Source organism: Lissotriton vulgaris, chromosome 2_1 (assembly GCF_964263255.1).
Source record: "Lissotriton vulgaris chromosome 2_1, aLisVul1.2, whole genome shotgun sequence".
NCBI classification, from domain to species: Eukaryota; Metazoa; Chordata; class Amphibia; order Caudata; family Salamandridae; genus Lissotriton; species Lissotriton vulgaris.
The window spans coordinates 1,551,470,370-1,551,491,956 of NC_141687.1; the positions used below are offsets into that span (position 1 = coordinate 1,551,470,370).

Here is a 21,587-nt window from a genome sequence, read left to right on the forward strand (position 1 = left end):
TTGTTCTGGGCGTTGGAGTCTCCCTACTGCGTGAGGGCAGCGGTCCATCATTCACAGGCAGAGATCCCACCCTCTCCTCATTGTCACACATAGGAGTGGATGTAAGCACATGTGTTGGTGCCTTGTCCTCCGTAATGGCAAGTGTTATATTTATAATCTTGTGCTATGTATATGTGCTGAGAACCCTGGCTCACTAACTTCCCCCACTGTGACACTCCAGGTTCTGGCTGCACATTGCTGGCCTCGTTAGAAGTGGAACTTCTATATTTGTTACCCCATGAAATTGATCCAAAAGGCGAGCTGGGGTTTTGTTCCAGTGTGAAGTTGATCCAAATATCAGAGTGAAGCACAAAGGGATACATTTGTGCTAATAGTAAAGACAGTTATCGGCTGTATGGCTATAAAGCTGGTCCTATCTTTATGCCCTTAACATTAATGCCAAAAACATGGATTGGTTTACGAACAATGCATGTTATAAACATTAAGGCAATGCATGACGGCGATTTAGTTCCTCTCTTATTTCACGTCTTACTTAATCTTGTATTCCTCAAGAGTGAGCTATTTTATCATGTTATGTTTCTGTATTTTTTCCGTGCATACTTTGAGCAGTGCCAGTTGTTTATGAGGGGCTTTGATTGAGAGCTCCAATGCTGAGGCTGAAGCCAAAACAAAATGTCTGTCAGTGGGTTGGCCTCTCTGCAGAGCACACAGATCAGTGGTCATGTATTCCAGTTGGAATTGAAATTCTGTGGAAATGTGTGTGAAGGGGGTACACAGATGTTAAAATATTTACAAGGCAAAAGCAAAAGGAAATAAATAGCTTAAACGTGTGTGAGCGCAGTGTAAGTTTGGAAGAGGGGAAGCGTTGGAGGTGTGAGGAAGTACATACGGGTAAGAGGGAAAAGAGGGTGCTGAAGAGGAAAGCGAGGTGGTTGAAGATGTGCAGATGGACGAGATATAAAGAGAAAAAGAGCATACATATCTAACATAAAGCGCACATAACTGAAGGCCAAAACTCCTTCTACAGGCCTTAATACTGTTTAATTCACAGACTCTCAATTTTCAGAATTAAAACATTTTCAATGTTAATTATTTATAACAAATCATTGTTGTTACTCATTTATCTTAACCCCTTGCGTGCTGGTGACGGAACCGTTCCATCACAAGCCTTGGGTGGGCTGTGCTGGTGACGGAACGGTTCGGTTACGGCCCGCTCGCCGCACCTGCGCAGCGCGAATTCCGCGCCTGTGCTGAGCATTCTATTAGGCGGGCGGGCCGTGACAGAACTGTTCCGTCACAAGCACAGCCCACCCGAGGCTCGTGACGGAGCGGTTCCGTCACGAGCACGGGAGCGCCGCGCGGCCGCCCCTCCCCCTTAGCACTGCGGCGGAATAGCTGCCGCAGCTAAGGGGTTAAACAGCTAACATCCATTGACAAAGCCAGTTGCATTGACAGGTTTTAGGAGTATGTCAGTTGTGTTATATACTTGGATGCAATTACATCTCTGAGAGAAACCAAACTACTGGTCGGGAATCACAGAAATTAATTGTACATGTACCCTTTTAGAGAGCCCCACTTTTTTCATCCCACTGAGAGACCCGTCTCATAGCTGCCAAGGTTTCAGATTGCTATGTGTGACATTTTCATAATTTTTGTGTAATTATGAGTTACAGTTCAACAACTATCTCGCAGGCAAAATCAAGCTACAAAGATGAGGAAATCATATAAATATCAGAAATTATACTCATTTGAGCAATGAGAAACTCTAAGAAGATTTGTAAACTGCTGTAAAGCATGAGAAACAACGGCAGGGCACTAATCTAGTGCCCTTGTAACCTCGTTGTATGCTGTATCCTTACAACATCGTACCATCAAACGAATATCTAACCGTGATATTAAAACTTCAACTCCGACCATTGCATGAACATTTATAATGTCAGCAGCTTTCATTTTTTATACTTACCAAATCTGTGAGTCACAGTGTTGCAGCAGGGGATATAAAGACTGCTGGTCGTGGATCCCTATAGCCTCTTGGAATCTGTCACCCTCCTTGGCTACAGACATCTGCTGGCAATCAGAAAGTGGAACCTCTGTCTTGAAAGCCGTGCTTGTGGCTTTTAAAGACACGCAGCACCTGCTCTAAGACTCATGCTGTGAGGGGACACAACTTCCAGGGACCCCCAAGACAGGAGCTAAGGAGGCAGCAAGTGTCCAGGTCAGGAGGTGATAGGCTGAAAACTGGCCTCCTCCTGTAATTATTCAACTCTGCACAGAAGCGGCAATTAACTTTTGGGGGCCGGGGGCGGGCATGAAATTAAAATGTAAAACTTTAAGTATGTCAAAGGAGGTAAATACCTTGACACTAATTTACATAGCAGAGTGAGCGCCACCACTGTACGGAATGAGCTGAAGTACGATGACTGCTCCCACAGCACCGAGGTTCGGTACTGGATTTGCACCGCATTCTCAAGAGGTATAACTGCAGGCACTCGCTTGCGCGCAGGTGGCGGCATGATCAATGAACTAGAGCAGCAGGACTTGTGGCTGTCTCAAACTGCACATAACTGCCACCAATCCAGACTGCCTTTAGTGCCCTGTCTCGCCGGGACAGCCATTGGGCAAATCCCTGCAGCCACTCTCCTGACGTGCGCACAAGATTCTATTACAGGACCGGAGGCTTCAGGTTATGCTTCTCTTTCTTTACTGTAATTTCACAGCAGCCAATAAACACACAGTTTAATAAAAATAAACTACAGAGGCCATGATGCTTAGCCTTAGCCACGCCTCCATGAACACTATAAGAGTCCTGGTAACACTCCCAGCGTCCCCTTTCTTTGCTGCTCACACAGCAAGAGATAAGTGCTATGCTCCCTACATTATCTATTTATTTAATTGCCTGTTTCGTGCATTGCTTATGCTGATTCTTTTGAATGATTACTGTCAGCTGTTCGCTGTGACTTTTTGTGCATTGTATGCCTTTCTGCCTATTCAGCGTGTGTTTAATTAGAGGCTCGCGGGTGCTTCCCGCGTTTTAGGAGCGGCTTACGCGGCTTGCTGACGGCACGTGTCACCGCGCTCACCGGAGCCCTGCTCCGATGCACTTTGTGCCGATCCCTGATTCCCAGTAAAGCGCCGCTAGACGTGCCAGTACCGGACCGCATCGCGGTCCCTTTCTCTCACCTGCGGTGTGTCCCTCGCCGGCAGGCAGCGCAAAGCGCTCGCCCTAATCGCCCGTACGCGCAGTAGAGCCGCGAACCACATGGCAGGAGCGTGCAGCCTGACGTGCGCCCTTTGGGCTATATTTTGGTAGGATTTGGGCGCGCGTTGGGCTGCACACGCGATTGCCATTTTTCCACCGCAATTCACCGTGTTTCAGTAGAGCTGGTGGTATTTATGCCGTAACTGGCTGTAATAATTGTTTTCTGCCCATTTTGGAGTGAGCACACGCTCCTTGTACACTTTTCCTTTGCTCAGACGCCCTTTGAGCTGCAATAATCTGACTACAGCACTTGCTGAGGGGGTCTGGTACTGGCTTTTTCCATATCTTGATCTGTGTGCATTGGGGCTGATCCCCCCCCCCCCCCGACTCCCCTTGTGCCTACCTCTTATGAACTTTGTTCTTCCTGTATTCTTACCCCACTGTTGAGGTCATTGAGGAGTGGGTGTATTTTGATGAGGAGGCGGGGGAGGAAACTTATGAAGAGTAGCCTACTTCTGCTGTGGAGGACAAAATTGTGGAGGCCCTGGACGCTTCCGTCCAGGCCTCGGTCAGCAGGGCAGTGAAGAGCGCGGTTCCTGAGACTGTGCATCAAGCATTGGCAGCTGCACTAAAACCGATAACTAAGCAGCTGGAGAACTTTGCAAAGCGACATGGCTTTACAAAGGACAAGTCCACTAAGAAAGTGCCACCAGCTCCCAAGACTGTTTCCAGTACAGCCACTAGTGAACAATGGCCACACGCTGGCGCTTTAAGTTCCCTCCCGTCCGCGCCTGCAAAAGACCATGCCTATCCGGCTGGAGGCAGGGCTACCAGTAAACAGCATTATGTGGATACAGACACCACTACCACCACTGGTACTGACACCACTGATACGGATGAGGAACAGCCGCCGAAGAAGAGGGCTAAGAAGGACGTTGCTTCGCGTCAGAGCCTCCCCCTAATACCCCCTTTACCTTCAATCCATCTGAAATTGTTCACCCTAGATCGTCAGATTGGGTTCCAGCCCCGGCGGTAGCAGAGTACCTACAACAGAATATTAGAAAGAGGTTTGACAAAGAGGTTCGGAACCGCCTTCGATCGAACTGTCCTCGCCCCGACCTTGCCCACAAGGTGGCGGAAACTCCGGAGATAGATCCTAGCCTTCTAACCTTCCTCAAGAAATTCGCTAAGGACCCTAAGAAAGGTTTAGACCGAGCCTGGCGAGGGTGCCAAGACAAGATGCTGGCCAAAATCCTGGAAATGGCCTTGCAGGCAAAGGAATCCAGTGTGCCAATTGACCCGGACATCTTGGCCAGCTGGACCCAGCGTGCCATTTGTCTTTTAGGGAATGCTAATTGCGCGGTGTCCACGGAACGGCGCAAGTCCCTCTTGATGTGAATGGACTCTAACGGAACTTGCGACTGCAGAACCTGGACCCCTTGCTGAGGGCAATCGTTTTGGTGACCGTTTCGTGAAGGATGTTTCCAAGTACGTGGGAACCTTCACTTCTCTGGATAAAGCTCAGTCGGGCATCAAACGTGTGCTTCAGCAACACCGTTTTAACAGGGCCGGACGAGGTCGGGTAGGCTCGCCAGGCCGTTTCGCCAATCAAGGTCCCCCCAGAGGTGACTTTGGATGAGGTCGGGGAGACTGGGACTCGACCAGAGGAGGCACGTTCTACCCCACTTGTCGTCCATACTCCAAAGGCAGATACCAAAGAGGAGGCAACAGGGCAGGTTTCCAGGCCCAACATTCCTCAGGTGAGCGCAATAGATTGTTTTCATTTGCCATTGGGGGACCGCACCAGTCACTTCCTTCATACTTGGAGTCTCCTGACTCAGGACGCTTGGGTTCTTCAAACAGTTCAGGGGTTTCACCTGGAGTTTTACGAGACACCGAGGCAGATGCAACACCCGAGGGTTCTCCATTTTTCCCAACCAGACTGGATTTGTATAGACAGAGAGATAGAAGAATTGCTTTGCAAACGGGCCATAGCCGAGTGCGAGTACAACCCGCATGGGTTTTGCAGCAATATCTTCCTTGTGCAGAAGAGGGGTGGGGGTCACAGACTAGTGTTGAATTTAAGAGATTTCAATTATTTCCTGGTCTACAACCATTTCAAGATGGAGGGGATCCATCTGCTAACAGACCTCCTACAACCGAACGATTGGATGGTGCGCTTGGATCTCAAAGACGCCTACCTTTCGATTCCCAACTACCCTCCTCACCGTAGTTTTCTACAGTTTCAGTGGAACGGACGGTGGTTCGAGTACTCGGCCCTTCCTTTCGGGCTTTCCTCGGCTCCCTAGTGCTTCACCAAGGTGATGAAGCCGGTGGTAGCACACCTGCGGTAGCAGGGTGTGCGCATGATCATATATCTCGACGACATCCTGATCATGGCTCACAGCCCAGACCTAGTATCGCGACATCTTCAGATGACAATGTCCCTACTCCAATCATTGGGGTTTGTGATCAATCAAGCCAAATCGGCCTTGATCCCAGCCCAGTCAATAGACTTCCTAGGGTTTGTGATCGACTCTGTCAGCACAGCTCAGCCTCCCTCGATCCAAATTGAAGGACCTGAAGGAGATTGTATCCCTTCTCAGCAAACAGATGATCTCACTCAGAACAATTGCCAGAGTAGTGGGTTTGCTGGCATTGTCTGTTCAGGCGATATTTCCGGGCCCTCTACATTACAGGGCATTGCAGAGACTCAAGATACAGTATCTCCAGAGAGGTCTGGCTTATTCCGACCTCGTCCCACTGTCCCAGGAGGTGAGGGACGAGATGCGTTGGTGGTTAAGCCACGTGGAAGCGTGGAACGGCAGGGCTATTTTCGGATCCCTGCCCGAGATAGTCATCGAGACCGACGCCAGCCGCTGGGGCTGGGGGGCACGCTGTGGAGATGTTTCCACAGGCGGAAGATGGTCTCCGCAAGAGCTAGAATTTCACATAAATTGCCTGGAGCTCCTCGCGGGCTCCTTCGCCATCAAGACTCTGTCACCGCAACAGACCTCTTGTTGCATCCTCCTTCGGATGAACAATGTCTCGGCGGTTCGCTACATAAACAAGCTAGGGGGAACGAGATCCGCCATGTTGGTGGAGATAGCCAAAGATTTTTGGCATTATTGTCTCAATCATCAGATCACGATTATTGCAGAGTATATTCCGGGTCAGTCCAATGTGATAGCGGACTGGAACTCGAGACATCTTCGGGATTACAGCGATTGGCAGCTGCTTCCCAGAGTGTTCAAGTGCCTCCAGGACCTATGGGGTCCATGTCAGATCGACTTATTTGCATCCAGACTGAACCGTCAACTTCCCAGGTTCTTCAGCTGGAGACCGGATCCGGCAGCGGAAGCTACGGATGCGTTTCTATAGGACTGGTCGGGGAGGGTGAACTATGCGTTCCCTCCCTTTCTTCTGATCCCACGAGTGGCCTCTCACATTATTAAGCAGAAAGCGGAGGTGGTCCTAGTGACGCCTCTGTGGAGGTCGCAGCCCTGGTTCCCGATGTTGTTGGGGATGTGCTGCGACCTTCCCAGGATGCTCCCGTGGTCGGAGAATCTCTGGGGGAGCAACATCCGTTAATCCTGGACCAGCGAATATCGCTGATGGCATGGAGGCTTTCAGGCAGCAATGGACCTTGCCTGGAGTTTCAGGAACGGCTTGTGACTTTATCAAACAGGCCTGGGCCCCTTCCACAAGAAAAAGGTATTCTTCAGCCTGGAAGGGTTGGTTATGTTGGTGCGTGGAAAGGGATCTGGATCCCGTGGGGGCAGGTCTTACACACATCATAAACTTCTTGTCGGATAAAGCGGCTGGCGGGTTGGCCTATAGATCTGTGAACAACTTCCGGTCTGCCATTTCCGCGGGGCACACCCCTATTGATGGGAAACCTGTGGGTATGCACCCTTTGGTATGCAAGCTCCTCAAAGGCATACGCGTCGCGAATCCTCCCACACCCAAATATTCTGGACTTTGGGATGTTTCTTTGGTCATTAAACTTCTGGATAATTGGCCCGCTAATGATTCGCTCTCAAGAAAGCAGTTATCGGCAAAACTAGCCATGCTCTTATGTTTGTCAGCTTGCAGAAGATCATCAGATGTACGCGCCTTGGACGTTACAGGTAGAGTATTCACTCTTGAGGGAGTTTCTTTTACCATTACAGGTCGTACAAAGACCCTTTCTAGACAGGTTGATTATAATGCTTTTCCTAATAATCACAAATTATGTGTAGTCCAATGCTTGAAAGCTTACGAGGAATATACTAGTTCTTTAAGACCAGCTGGGGTCACGCAACTTTTGATTGCGGTTCAGAAGCTATTTAAGCCTGTGTCCTCCGCTACTATTGCAAGATGGCTGAAATTTATCATGAAGGAAGCTGGGGTTGATGTTCAACTGTTTGGGGCTCACTCTGTACGTGGTGCCATGGCTTCAAAGTCATATTTGTTGGGAGCTAACATTCAGGATATCATGCATTGTGCTGATTGGTCGTCTGAATCGACATTCAAACAGTTTTATTATAAGCCGGTGGGAGACATCACATCTGTTGTTTTTTATACAGTGTTAAACTAGCATAATCTGAAGCCTCCGGTCCTGTAATAGAATAAAAAATTAGCTAGCATTTGCGCCAAGAATTTTCAATTCTATTAAGGACACGGAGGCGAGGATTATCCCACCCGGCTATGTTCACTTGTATGATCATGCTTACCGCCCGTTTGATATGATGACCACTGTTTTTATACAGTAATTACGGGTTTTTATGTTTTCCCTTTTTTCGAGGCAAAGACAAGAAATCCGAATGAGGTCTCTTGCGTTGAAGAATGAAGTTGGAACGGTGTTCCCTGTTATTCCCTGTTGGAGAATATTATAGACTTTGGTTGTTGGACTTATTCTGCAAGTTCGTGCAAAGAAAGAGGACACTGGAAGTGTTACCAGGACTCTTATAGTGTTCATGGAGGTGTGGCTAAGGCTAAGCATCATGGCCTCTGTAGTTTATTTTTATTAAACTGTGTGTTTATTGGCTGCTGTGAAATTACAGTAAAAAAAAGAGAAGCATAATCCTCGCCTCCGTGTCCTTAATAGAATTGAAAATTCCTGGCGCGAATGCTAGCTAATTTTTGATTCAGAATGCTGCGCATGAACGTATCTGCACAGCTGACCCAGACCCAAAGCTGCGAGCAGCGTGGACCACCGCCAGCTATGCTCTGAGTGCTATTTATTATATTGCAGTCTTCCAGCCTTCACAGCTAAGGGCAGGTAGTGCTGTAATACGTGATAATTGTTTTTAATGGGCAGATGAGGGGACTTGCCTTAAAATGTGTCTGCCTAACGCATGATACGTGGCACTTGGCAGGACTGCTGTCTGCACATATTTCTATATGACTGATTGCAGTCAGCAGTTGTGGGTGCTTCCCAAAGCCTGGTTAGAGCGTTGTTTCTCAAAGTGGATATCACATGCAGTGCAAGACACTGGGCACCCACACACTTTAAAGGGCTGAAGTTGTCACAATGTACAATTTGCACATTACAGTAACTGTTAAACATATTAATGCAGTAAGATATGGGGCAGTTGCTGATGTGGTCAATATTTCAAGACTATACGTTCCCACTGCGTTATATGCCTTGCTTTATCACTAAATTAATTTGCTTTAAAATGCACCTTTTGCCACTGCCTCACCACTTTTAAATGTCATCAGCTGCTACTAAATATCTGAGCGTAGTAAAAATATATGAAATATGAAATATGTTTAGGGCTGCCAATTTTTTGAATTGTAAACAAATATGTTTGTCATTCTGAGGGCCCCAGGGAATTTTTCTACTTGGAGGCTGGCATTAAAAAGTATGAAGACCACTGCTCTTGGAACAAAACTCTTTCCTGAGTTGCTCCTGGTCATTGGATTGCTTTGAGGAATAATTGATAGCTGTTTGAGAAACAATTGTTTTGTACTACTTTAACAGTTATCCAGAAGTGTGAAGGGCCTATAACCTATTAATAGATCATCAATAGGTTTAAAAACTATAGGAATCAAAAAAGTATTGGTGATTGTCTGTGCTTTTTTTTTGTAAGTAAGCATCATTGCCAACACTGAAGTAATACATGGTACTGTCTTGTTTATCCCAATAATAGTCAGGGCCACTGGAATTATGTGGCAAGGGTGGGCAAAATTATCCAGCAAGAAGAGACAATTCTGTGGCAGTATTTTTTTGGGTTTAACAGACGCTACTGTATGAGGCAAACCTACACCTAATTAGTACTAGTTTAATCATTGAATACAGCTATTAGCAACTGAAGAGTGGGCATTTAATTTTTGTGAAGATCTTGCCACTATGTGCCAGAATGTATGGTGCTTTGTTTGTAACTTTTGATCTGTTTGAGCTAGAAACAAGCGTTTTCTGTTGAAACCTGCTAAATTATACAGCATATGTAGCAAGTCCTCTAGATCCATAGCTCTAGATCCATAGCTAAGCAGAATGAGGGCCCCAGGGGGAGCGTAGCGTGAGCAGTCTCTCCCTGGGGTTTTCACCCTGATGGAACAGACCGAGGCAGGGAGTGGCGCGGGAGCAAAGGTCAGGCCCGCGCTGCCAATGTTCAAACTGCGCATTAGGCGAGTTTGTCGTGCGGAATGAGCAGGGAGGCGGGAGGTTCTTTAGTTTGTTGAAATCCCACCCTCCCACCGCTATATATATAAAAAAACCTCTTTTGCCACTATTAGACAGGTTACTCTGAGAGATAGGCTCGGAGGGCGATTTTGGGGTGGTAAGTCTGGAGCGGGCTTGCCCATCCTTTTGGATACGAGATGAAAGAAAAAAGGGGAAAAACAAGATTTTGGAAAAATGTACTAAACAAGATATACATTTGATGGTTTTGGTCAAGAAAGTTCAACATGTAAGTAAAAGTGAAAGGTTTTGGCCCATTTTACTAAATTGTGCATGCATAATGAAATAAAGAATAGCTTAGTTTCAGAGAGTTTACCTGATCTAAATAAAGTGGCCTTTTTTTGCTACGGTTATAAAGTGTGTGATCTGTTTATTTTGGGCGAAATGCCATGGCTGCAGAATCTCCTAATTCTCAACAACTAGGTGCATATTTATAAATCAAAATCCTGTACGAGTAAGGGAGAAATACAGACTTCAAAAGGTTTGGAAGTGGAACAAACATCTTTATGTAATATCTTTATTTTTTTTAATAAAAACTGCATGTATAGCTTACAAAACATATAAATAATGGCTTCACTATTAACAATTCATTTGTGCACAGTTATTTACAGTCATCTTTCGAGGATTGGATTTTAAAAGTTTTTAAGAGCCTTTTGACCCTGGGCCTTTTCGTCTGTCACTGGATATCTGTGACGCCATCGTTGGCTCTGTGCTCGCCCTCCTCGCCCGCCATTTTATTGGGCTCATTTGTGTCGCAGTTGTTATTAATGAGATTGTCACAGTCCATTAGGGCCAATAGGTTGAAGCGCTCCGCCACACAATGCGCTGTAAGCCGAGCCTCGGGGTCATGGTCCCAGCACTCTGTGATTGTGTCGCACAGAAACTGCAGCCCCTGCAACGACAGCATCATTCAATTATTCATCAGGAAACATAAAAGAGAAAGTGCAGCAGAGGGTGAAGGTCAATAATGGCTTCTCCCATTAAAACTTAGTGCAAAACCAGTGCAAACCGGCAGGTGTCGCCATAATACTTTCTATTGTATGTCTGACTTCTAGGAAAAGTAACCAAGAGACGTCTTTGGGCAGTATGCACTCTCCTTTTCCAAAGATAAAGCATTCATGTAATTTCGGAAGAATGTCTGTCATGTAGGATGATGACTCGTGACAGAGTGTTAGGTCAGGGTGTACTGTGCCTCGGTAAGCACACTATATGCATTCAAGTCCACCAGGATCATTGCCATAGCATGCACGTTTTCAATGTGACAGTGTGTGACATTTCTATGTTTTCATGGTGATAGTCTGACACTCCAATATCTTAGGTGTGACACTTTGAGTTACCCACGATTGGGATAAAGCAACCATGACCATATAACTAGTTACATTTCAAAATGACTCTTTTTTGTGTGCACTGTAATGGTAAATGAACAGGCTTAAAACAGCTGCAGCACTGCAGGAGTGGTTATGCTAGCTAGGTCTGTAACCTACATCTCTTTTCTAAAACGATTAAACTGAAGACATTTGTGGCACCTGATAAACAATGGAAACGGATGTGGAATGGGAAAGGTGAAGTGTGGGCACACAGTTTGAGAGGTCACCTGGGGTGCCTAGAAAAGGAAGGCGTACACTACAACTCACTCTACAAAGATGTTATTAGTGTGAGGGTTATTTCCACAATGTAAGGTACGACAATTTATGGAGCATGAAATAAACTACATGGCCTCGTGCATCATCATCGTGTTCTGAGATGTCTCTGGGTCAAGTTTAGAGAACAGCGTCAGGTGTGACTCGTCTATGGGCTGCCGCTGGGGGACTGGGAGAGAAAGGGACCTTGGTCAGAAAGCTGATATTGAGAAAAAAACAGAACAGTGAGAGACGTTCATGGCCCAAATAGTATGCTTTTAAATCTAGGTCAAACGGTTCATACTGTATAACAAGCATTTGCAATGCAACAGGTCTCGCATTAGGAAAGTTTGAGATATTGGTATTGTAAATGACACATTTTTTATTTCTGTGTTGGTTTTGAAAATTGCGAAATTAATAGCTTTGTCATTTACAATGCCAATAGTTATAACTTTCGCAAATGTGACACCTGTAGTATTTGTAATGCAATATGTGTTGTATTTACCTGACTTAGATGTATTGCTATTACAAATAACAATGGCTTTTATTTTTTTAAATAATTAATACTTAAATAAAAGTTATTGTAATTTAGCTTAAACTTTTGTAAATAACTTTTGTTAAGATTATGTTCAGTGTATTTTATTGTGATGAAAATCCAAGAACAGAAGTGAACTATTAAAATCTTTTTGTGACATTTGTAATAAAGCTTGAAACATTGAGAGAACATATTTGAACCAGTTGTTGTTGAATGGTGGCGCTGAGTGATGCTGTGGCGTTCAGTGATGCTGTGGCAGTGCATAGTGATGTTCTGGTGCCCCTGAGTGATGCTGTGGTGGTGCTGAATGATGCTGTGGTGATGCGATAGAGTGAGTGCGATAGATAGAGTGAGTGAGTGAGTGCGACAGATAAATAGAGTGAGTGAGTGCGATAGAGTGAGTGAGTGGGATAGAGAGAGCACGATAGAGAGAGCACGATAGAGAGAGAGAGAGAGAGCAAACGATAGATAGAGTGCGATAGAGAGAGAGAGTGCAATAGAGAGAGTGCGATATAGAGAGAGAGAGTGTGCGATAGAGAGAGAGTGCGATAGAGAGAGAGCGATAGAGAGAGAGAGCGATAGAGAGAGAGGGCGATAGAGAGAGAGGGCGATAGAGAGAGAGGGCGATAGAGATAGAGGGCGATAGAGAGAGAGGGCGATAGAGAGAGATAGGGCGATAAAGAGAGAGAGGGCAATAGAGAGAGAGAGAGAGGGCGAGAGAGGGGGCGAGAGAGAGAGAGAGGGCGATAGAGAGAGAGAGGGTGATAGAGAAAGAGGGCGATAGAGAGAGAGAGAGGGCGAGAGAGAGAGAGAGAGAGGGCGATAGAGATAGGGAGAGGGCGATAGAGAGAGAGAGAGAGAGGGGGCGATAGAGAGACAGAGAGAGGGCGATGGAGAGACAGAGAGAGGGCGATGGAGAGACAGAGAGAGGGCGATAGAGAGACAGAGAGGGCAATAGATAGAGAGAGGTCGATAGAGAGAGGGCGTTAGATAGAGAGAGGGCAATAGAGAGAGAGGGCAAATGTGTCATAAAGGGGGGGGGACTAAACGTGGTTGCCACGTGTTTGCATCAAAATGTTTACTGTAAAAATTATAAACGGATGCAGCAGTTACGTGAGTGCCGTTTTTTAAACAACAAACCTTTCAGTTGAGTAATGCATCTTAGTATTATTTATGAAAGGGACAAAAATTAATACATTAAAAGGTACATTTTAAAGCAACTTCGTCATGCAAAACAAACAGTTTTTAGGTGACTGTGAAAACGCACACAGGCTTTGTGCTATCAAAGTGAAGGGAGACAATGGGTAAATGTGAGCCGACCCGATTCTGTGTGCCCTGGTGGATGTAAGCAAAAAGTCCAGAAGGCAGCTTTCTGACCAGAAGCGTGTGCGTGTGGTGTGAGTGTATTTTTTTATTTTTGTTTAGAAGAAAAACAACTGAGCAGCTTTAGCAGGCTCAAAGGTTAGACCAAAATGGGTAACAGATGACACAAGAGAGAGGTCAAAGGGAAGGAGGGCAGGTGTGTGCGCCGTAGGCATGTGCAGTTTTCTTCACAGTTCACTTAACAGTGCCCCTTTATCTGTAGGTGCTACAGCAGTCTTTCTTCAAGGTGTCTTCAGAAAACCTCAACCTGAGACCTTTTCTCTGGAGGACAGATGACTCCTTTCCCAGCTTGTCTGGAGGGATTTGTCTTGCCTCTCCTAGGCTCTGTCAAAAGGAACCCTTGAAGACAGAAAGTAGAAAAAAATGCGAACAACTATAAAGGCAGATAAACCCTGCCATCTAATTAAAATTCCTGACTCCCACATAGCTCCAACACCCACACACAGCTCTCCAGCAGGAGCTGTCGCTGGGAGGTGGGAAGTGGGTGAGAGAGAGTGCAGAGTTAGAAAAGCTCACTGCATCACTCTCTTCCTTGGATTTTAACCTAGGGAATATTGAGAAAGCAAAACAGTATCTGTGATGGAACACGGCTGAAAAAGTCGTGCAGGACACACACAGAATCAGTGACAAAAGAACAAGCTGCAAAAAATACGTTGAAACTGCAACACAAAGGCTGGGGCTGCTGAGAGAACATACGCAAGACCAGGGTCGGCGAGCTTGGGACCAGGATGCCAAACTTCAGAGGCGTGGAACGCAGGCGAGAGAAGCGGGCTCTACTTTGATAGACAGGAGCCTGCGAAGTCCCGGGAGATTCCCAGCCTCTGTAGCAGGCTAACGGTGACGTACCTCGTCCAGAGCGCGGCACCTTGAAGGCAGAGGGAGCCCACAAGAAAGCAGGGATTCCGGGAGTGATGGAGCCCGGTGAATGGGGGTGGTGTGCGCGTGTGTAGCTGTGCGTGTGTATGTATATGTGTGGCTGTGTGTCTGTTAGCTGTGCGTGTGTATATGTGGGGCTGTGTGCGTGCGTCATGATGCATTGTGCCTGCGTGGGTGTGTGTGCGCGCATGCGTGAGTGTGGCTATGTGTGCGCGCGATTGAGAGTGGCGAGAGGCTGCCTTGCTGTGAATCTGACACAGGCGATGTGCACGGCGCCGGGCTGGGCGTGTGCGCCCACGAACTGAAATTGCCGCGTGCACATCCCCTGTCTCAGATTCCCGAAAGCGGACAACAATAGATACTTCGCTGGACGCAATGCTTCGCATTGCTTTCTCCAGCTCGACCTAAAAACGAAGCAGTCTTTGAAAAACGAACCGCACTAACAACTTTCAAGTTGTGACGAGACAAACTATTACACACATTTTAAATTTGAAAGGAGTTAATGCTAGATCAAGTGAATTAGTCTTTTTAAATTTTTTTAGCAGTTGCTGAGTAGGTCACACGTTGCGGCAGAAAAGGGCTGTCTTTAAATATTAGGCGAGATTTACATCTGTCCATATTTCCTTTTATCCAGGTTTCATTCTTGAGAGATTTTCCCATGCACTCAGAGCATATTTATGAGGCCGTTTGCATCACTCTTGCACCACTTTACATGGTGCAAGAGCAACGCAAACCTTAAGACAGATTTTTGAAGCCACACAAAGCCACTTTGCATGGCTTTGAAGGGCTTCAAAAATCTGCATTAATGCAACAAAGTGCAAATCGCTGCAATACATTACTCTGCTCTGGGATGCATTCCATGGAAGTTGCGCGGGTGTTCCCATGCAACTGGCATGGATTTTTGAAGCATTCCCAGAGGTACAAGAACTTGTAAATCTGGGAATGCGCCCAAATCTTACACCATCCCAGGGGTTGCTTTTCTTCTTTTTTCTATGTGTGCTGCATTCAGCAGCACACATAGAAAGAGGAAAATGTCTCCCAGGATTGTTTTTGTGCAGGAAGGTGCCCCTTCCTCACAAAAACAACCCTGCATGCAAAGCAGGCACCCTTGCACCATGGTGCAAGGGTGCCTGCGTTGGTGGTAGGTGTAGTGCGGTTAGCACTCTAGCAGACGCACGTACGCATCCACGCATCCGCAGACCAGGCGTGGCCTGCGGGGTCCAATAAAAGAAGGACGCGCGCTCGGGCACGTCACTTCCGAATGAGACGAGTGTGTGGTTTACTGGCTGATGCTCCGCGCTTCCACCCCTGCGCACGTGGCCCTGCTGGTCACGTAGGCCTACCCACACACCCTCACTACATTGGCGACGAGGGTGGGATACCAACCCTCGCTCCCTTCATCGGGTGGTACCATCGACACCAACCCGCGGTGCCTATCGCGAGGAGACTAACGTGCCCTCATTCTGGCGGGTCCGCCCCAGTGACCCGGGATTGCCTGACTCACACCGAGGCAACACCACAGGTTTTGTCGACCCACTAACACTCGAACACAACCGCCATGGTGGAGGAGGCAGCGGCACCAGTCATCAACATCCCGTTCCAGCATGCTGCTGCTGGAGTGCTGCCGCCGTTCAGCGAAGCGAGTGACCCATCCACAGCATCACCCCGGTGGAAGGTGTGGCTAGAGAGACTCGAAAATTACTTCGTGGTCACCAGAGAAACGGACGACGCGGTGAAACGATCGCTGCTCCTTCACTACGCGGGGGACGAGGTGTTCCGACTCTTCAAACACCTACCCAACTCGGCAGGAGTAACCACGTATGCTGCTGCGGTCACCGCACTGAACAACCACTTTGACCCACAACTGAACGTAGACTTCGAAGTCTTTAAACTGGGACAAGCCCGCCAGCGAGAAGGTGAATCGATGGATCAATTCCACACTCGGGTCCGGGAACTGGCCAGTTCCACGGACGAAGACCAACCCAAGGCCATCAGGCGCCAACTAATACAAGGGTGTCGGGACAAAACGCTAAGGGGCCACATCCTAAGAAAGCCCGGAATCTCGCTCGAAGACATCCTTGTCTTGGCCAGAGCCCATGAACTGTCAGATGCCAGGGCCACGGCCATGGAACAAGCGCTGCATAAAGTTCCCGCCAAACCGGAAACGACCAAGAGTGAGCGGGCTGACGCAGTACGGGCACGACCACGTGGCCCAGGAAGGAAAGGAGCCCGGCGAGACGCACCACAGGGCCGGTGCGGATATTGTGGACACGAACCCCATGCGGCCAGAGACTGTCCTGCCCAAGGCCAAGTATGCGGGAACTGCGGAATCCCAAATCATTTCGCAGCGGTTTGCCGCCGGAGGAACAAACCCCCAAACTCACAGAAATCATGGACAACCGCCAAAGCGGTCCGCCAACTATCTATAGCAGAATCACCCCCGGGGAGGACAGACAAATTCCTACCAACGTCGCAGGTTGAATCAGACTCCGAGGACGAGGAGGAGGCGTATGTGGTCTCTTTTGCCAGGGAACTGAAAATCAGACGAAGGCCGCAGCCAACATGCGTAATCCATGTGGGTGAGAGTGAAGTGAAGGCCGTCATTGATACAGGGGCCACCGTCAATGTCATGGGCCTACAAGAATTCAACAAGCTGCGCCCTCGCCCGGAAGTCTTAGACTCCAAGACCAAGATTTTTGCGTATGGCGCCGACACCCCACTCCCCCTAAAAGGGAAAATAATCACACCAATACGGGCTGACGACGTGGAAATAACCGCAACGATCCACATCGTTGATCGAGAGGCCGACACCCTAATAAGCAGCCACACGGCGGAGGACCTAAAGCTCATTGCGTTTGCCAACCACATACGGAACCACCAGGTAGAAGAACTTCTGGAACGCTTCCCCGAGCTGTTCAAAGGCCTCGGGTGCATCAAATGTGCACCGATCAAGTTGCACATCGACAAGACTGTCACCCCCACCGCTCTCCGCCATCGGAGAATCCCATTCCACCTGCGGCCATTGGTGGAGAAAGAACTGGTGAAACTCGAGAAATTGGGGGTCATCGAAAAGGTAACCGGCCCCACCCCGTGGGTGTCGCCCATGGTCATCGTCGAAAAACCCAAGCAGCCGGGCGAGGTCCGGCTATGCATAGATATGAGACTACCGAACGCTGCAATCAAGCGGGAAAGACACCTGACCCAGACGATGGATGACATCATAGCCGACGTGAACGGCTCGAAGTGGTTTTCCAAAATCGACCTTAATGCAGGATACCATCAACTGCCACTCGCTGAAGAGTGCCGTTTCATAACCACATTCAGCACCCACCTGGGCCTCCGGAGGTACAAGCGACTTAACTTCGGAATATCCTCGGCCGCCGAGGTGTTTCAAAACACCATCAGGGAACTGCTCTCAGGACTGCCAGGAGTCATCAATGTGAGCGACGACATCCTCATACACTCAGCCACGGCCTCCGAACATTACAAACACTTGCGGGATGTGTTGAAGAGACTCAGCACACATGAAGCGACACTCCACAAGGAGAAATGCCAATTCTTCCAGCCCTCGATCGAGTTCTTTGGCTACGTGTTCAACCAGGAGGGAGTCCAGATTGACCCACGAAAGTCAAAGTCCATCAAGGACGCCCCAGCACCCCAGTCGCCCACAGAAGTGAGGAGCTTCCTAGGAATGGCCACATACTGCGGCCGTTTCATCCCAGGACTGGCCACACGCAGTGAGCCTCTCCGAGCGTTGACGAAGGCAGATGCCGCATGGACCTGGGGCCCCAAAGAACAAGAAGCATTCCGGAGCATAAAAGAAGCGCTTCTAGAGAACGCCACCCTCTCATACTTCGACCCGACCAAGCGGACTGAGGTAATTGTGGATGCCAGCCCCGTGGGGCTTGGGGCAGTCTTGACACAAGAACATGAACCAGGAAAATGGACCGCCCTAGCATTCGCAAGCAAAGCCCTAACACCCACCGAGGCCCGATATGCCCAGATTGAGCGCGAAGCGCTAGCTATCAAGTGGGCCTGTGGACACTTCCACCTTTACCTACACGGACAAGCATTCGTCATGGTCACAGATCATCAACCGTTGGTGCCACTCTTCAAAGGCACTGCCCCACATCCACCGCCACGAATCGAGAGATGGGTGATACAGCTCCAGACCTACGACATGGAGGTCATCTACAGGCCCGGAGCCAAGAATCCAGCCGACTACTTGTCACGGTACCCACTGCCGCGAGAACTGGCAACCACTGACGAGGAGTGTGACGGCTATGTTCAGTGGGTGGCTCTCACATCATGCCCCCAGTGTATGACTCTAGATGAAATCAAGGAGGCAGCCACAGAAGACCTCCCCTACATGCGGTCACTCCAGGCGGTGCAAGAGGGGTCCTGGACGGATTATCTCAGGCCTCCCCCGAGCTGGTCGGCGGCCGACAAGGAAACCCTCACCAAGTATTGGCAGATCCGCCATGAACTCAGTGCCACAGAGGAGGGCACACTACTTAGGGGGACGCGCCTCGTGATACCAAGGCAACTCAGACATCGGGCCACCCAACTGGCACATGGAGGCCACCAAGGGGTTACCAAGATGAAGGCACGCATGCGCGAAAAGGTGTGGTTCCCCGCACTAGAAAGCACCGTGGACGAATATGTCAAGAACTGCATGCCCTGCCAATTAACCAGCGATCCGGAACGACCAGTCCCCGTCATCACGGAGGATGCCTGCACCACTCCATGGGAAAAGATCAGCGTGGACTTTGGAAGCTTCCCCGGTGAGGGACACACTCTAGTGGTCATAGACTCTTATTCCAAATATCCCCTTGTAGAGAAAGTGCCATCCACGGCTTTTGCTCATGTGGGGCCAGCACTTGAGAAGATGTTCTCCCTATTCGGCCTGCCCGGTGAACTTAAAAGCGACAATGGCCCTCCCTTCCAGGGGGCGGAGTTTGCCACCTTCATGGCGACGCGAGGCATCATCCATCGGCGCATCACTCCCCAGTGGCCACAAGCCAACGGGGAGGTGGAGCGGTTTATGCGTACACTTAACAAAATGTTCAGGATCGCAGTGGTCGAAGAGGCCGACCCCGAGCAGAGACTGCACGAATTCCTGAGGGAGTACCGTGGAACGCCCCACTGCACCACGCTGAGAAGCCCGTGGTCGCTGATGTTTCAAGGCCAACGTAGAGACCTCCTCCCTGTGCCGCCGGGGCCAAGGCGGGAAGATAAGGAACCGGATGAGATGCAGGAACTTGCACAAAGACGGCGACGCAGGAACAACATGCGGGCGAGCAGCCGTCGCAGGGCTACCCCAAGGCAGCTACATCGAGGGGACAGGGTCATCATTAAGAATCGACGACCGGGGGGGAAGTTTCGTACTTTCTATGAACCAGGACCGTGGACGGTCACCAACACGAAGGGCACCATGGTGACCGCCAACAAGGAGGGAGAAGAAGTATCCAGGAACTCGTCATGGTTCAAGGTAATCACTCCAGCTGGCAGTGCAAGTGCTGAAACACAGGAGGACACCCCCGAAACGCCCGGCGCGACAGCACCAGAAGTGGTGAGTGGCTCTGCAGCAGACGGCGGGGGCCTCACACCAGAACCTGAAGCGCCAATACCCTCCACCCCCGTCCGGAGCCAGGCCCACCACAGGGATCGAGGCTCAGGCCGCACGCCTCGTTACAGTCTGAGGCCCAACCCCCGCCCCAACCAGAAACTCAATGACTATGTCTGCCACCTGAGCTCCTGAACTCTGCAGCCGAGGAGCACGCAAGTACCTGTCATCATTGTATGTTTCATTTCATGAACAGTTTATTGAACATTTTGAAATTGTTAAAAGTTGGATAGAGATGTAGTGCGGTTAGCACTCTAGCAGACGCACGTACGCATCCACGCATCCGCAGACCAGGCGTGGCCTGCGGGGTCCAATAAAAGAAGGACGCGCGCTCGGGCACGTCACTTCCGAATGAGACGAGTGTGTGGTTTACTGGCTGATGCTCCGCGCTTCCACCCCTGCGCACGTGGCCCTGCTGGTCACGTAGGCCTACCCACACACCCTCACTACAGTAGGCAGCCAAAAGGGTGCCAGCACAGGGGAAAAGGCAGGAATGTGCCGTCCTGCCTTAAAAACGGCTCATTACTGCCCTTTACACGTCATGCAGTGCAGTACAGTAAGGCTTGCTGCTCTGGGTGACTTCCTCATAAATAGGTCCACGTAGTGCTGTCTGTTTTTTTGGGGCTCATCTACACAGCTCTCCATTCTGACAAACCAGCCTGAGAATGATCCGGCTGTTCGTCATTTTCCACAAACCACCTGCTGCTGACCTCCTGGTCTGCCCGAGAGCCTGTGAGGCCGGGAGCAGGCTTGACTGATCCGAAGAAGTTGAGCCCTGGCTTTAATTACTGTTAAAAACACACACACAGGCGGCGCTCAGCCCTCCCTGCCCGACTCAATGTGAAACAATTTATGAGAGGCGCTGGGCAGCAGCGTCGCAGACACCTGTCAGAGTAAGTACATTTTAAAAATGTGGTGCACTGGCTTTTTGTGTGAAATGCAGCATGGTGAGGGCCCAGTGCACCTTAACGTGGAACTAGATTCGGTGACCCCGCACACAAGCAGTATAATTATTTTGCAAGGTACGGGAGACTGTATGTATTTGCGCTTGCAAGAGGCAGTTTATGGTGCTATCGGAGAAATCATCAGTAAAAATCAGCCCGCCAGACCATAAAATAGGTCCACAGACTGATAACAAGCATTTGCAATGCAATAGGTCTCGTATTCGGAAATTTTAAGCTATTGGTATTGTAAATGACAATTTTTTTATTTGTGTTGGTTTTGAAAATAGCTAAATTAATAGCTTTGTCATTTACAATGCCAATGGTTTTAACTTTCGCAAATGTGACACCTATAGCATTTGTAATGCAATATGTGTTGTATTTATGTGACTTAGATGTATTACTATTACAAATAACAATGGCTTTTAATTTTTTAAAATGATTAATACTTAAATAAAAGTTATTGTAATTTATAATATCAATAGCTTAAATTTTTGCAAATAACTTTTGTGAAGATTGTGTTAAGTGTATTTTATTGTGACAAAAATCAGAGAACAGAAGTGAAATATTAACATCTTTTTGTGACATTTGTAATAAAGTTTGAGACATTGAGAGAACATATTTGAACCAGTTGTTGTTGAATGGTTGCACAGATTGATGATGTGATGCCCAAGTGGTGGTGCTGAGTGAGTGCGATAAAGTGAGGGCGATAGATAGATAGAGTGAGGGCGATAGATAGAGTGA

The 21,587-nt window shown here is 48.5% G+C and overlaps 1 protein-coding gene across 1 annotated transcript in view; it reads right to left on the reverse strand.

Moving 5' to 3' along the window:
- Positions 1 to 10,345: 10,345 nt before the first annotated feature.
- The window catches only part of LOC147732888 (TGF-beta receptor type-2-like), a 407,586-nt gene continuing 396,344 nt past the window's right edge, over positions 10,346 to 21,587 (reverse strand). Inside the window, exon 7 of the mRNA XM_086957433.1 lies at positions 10,346 to 10,755. Coding sequence (XP_086813559.1) covers positions 10,540 to 10,755 — 216 coding nt within the window. The 3' untranslated portion in view covers positions 10,346 to 10,539. The remainder of the gene's footprint in view (positions 10,756 to 21,587) is intronic.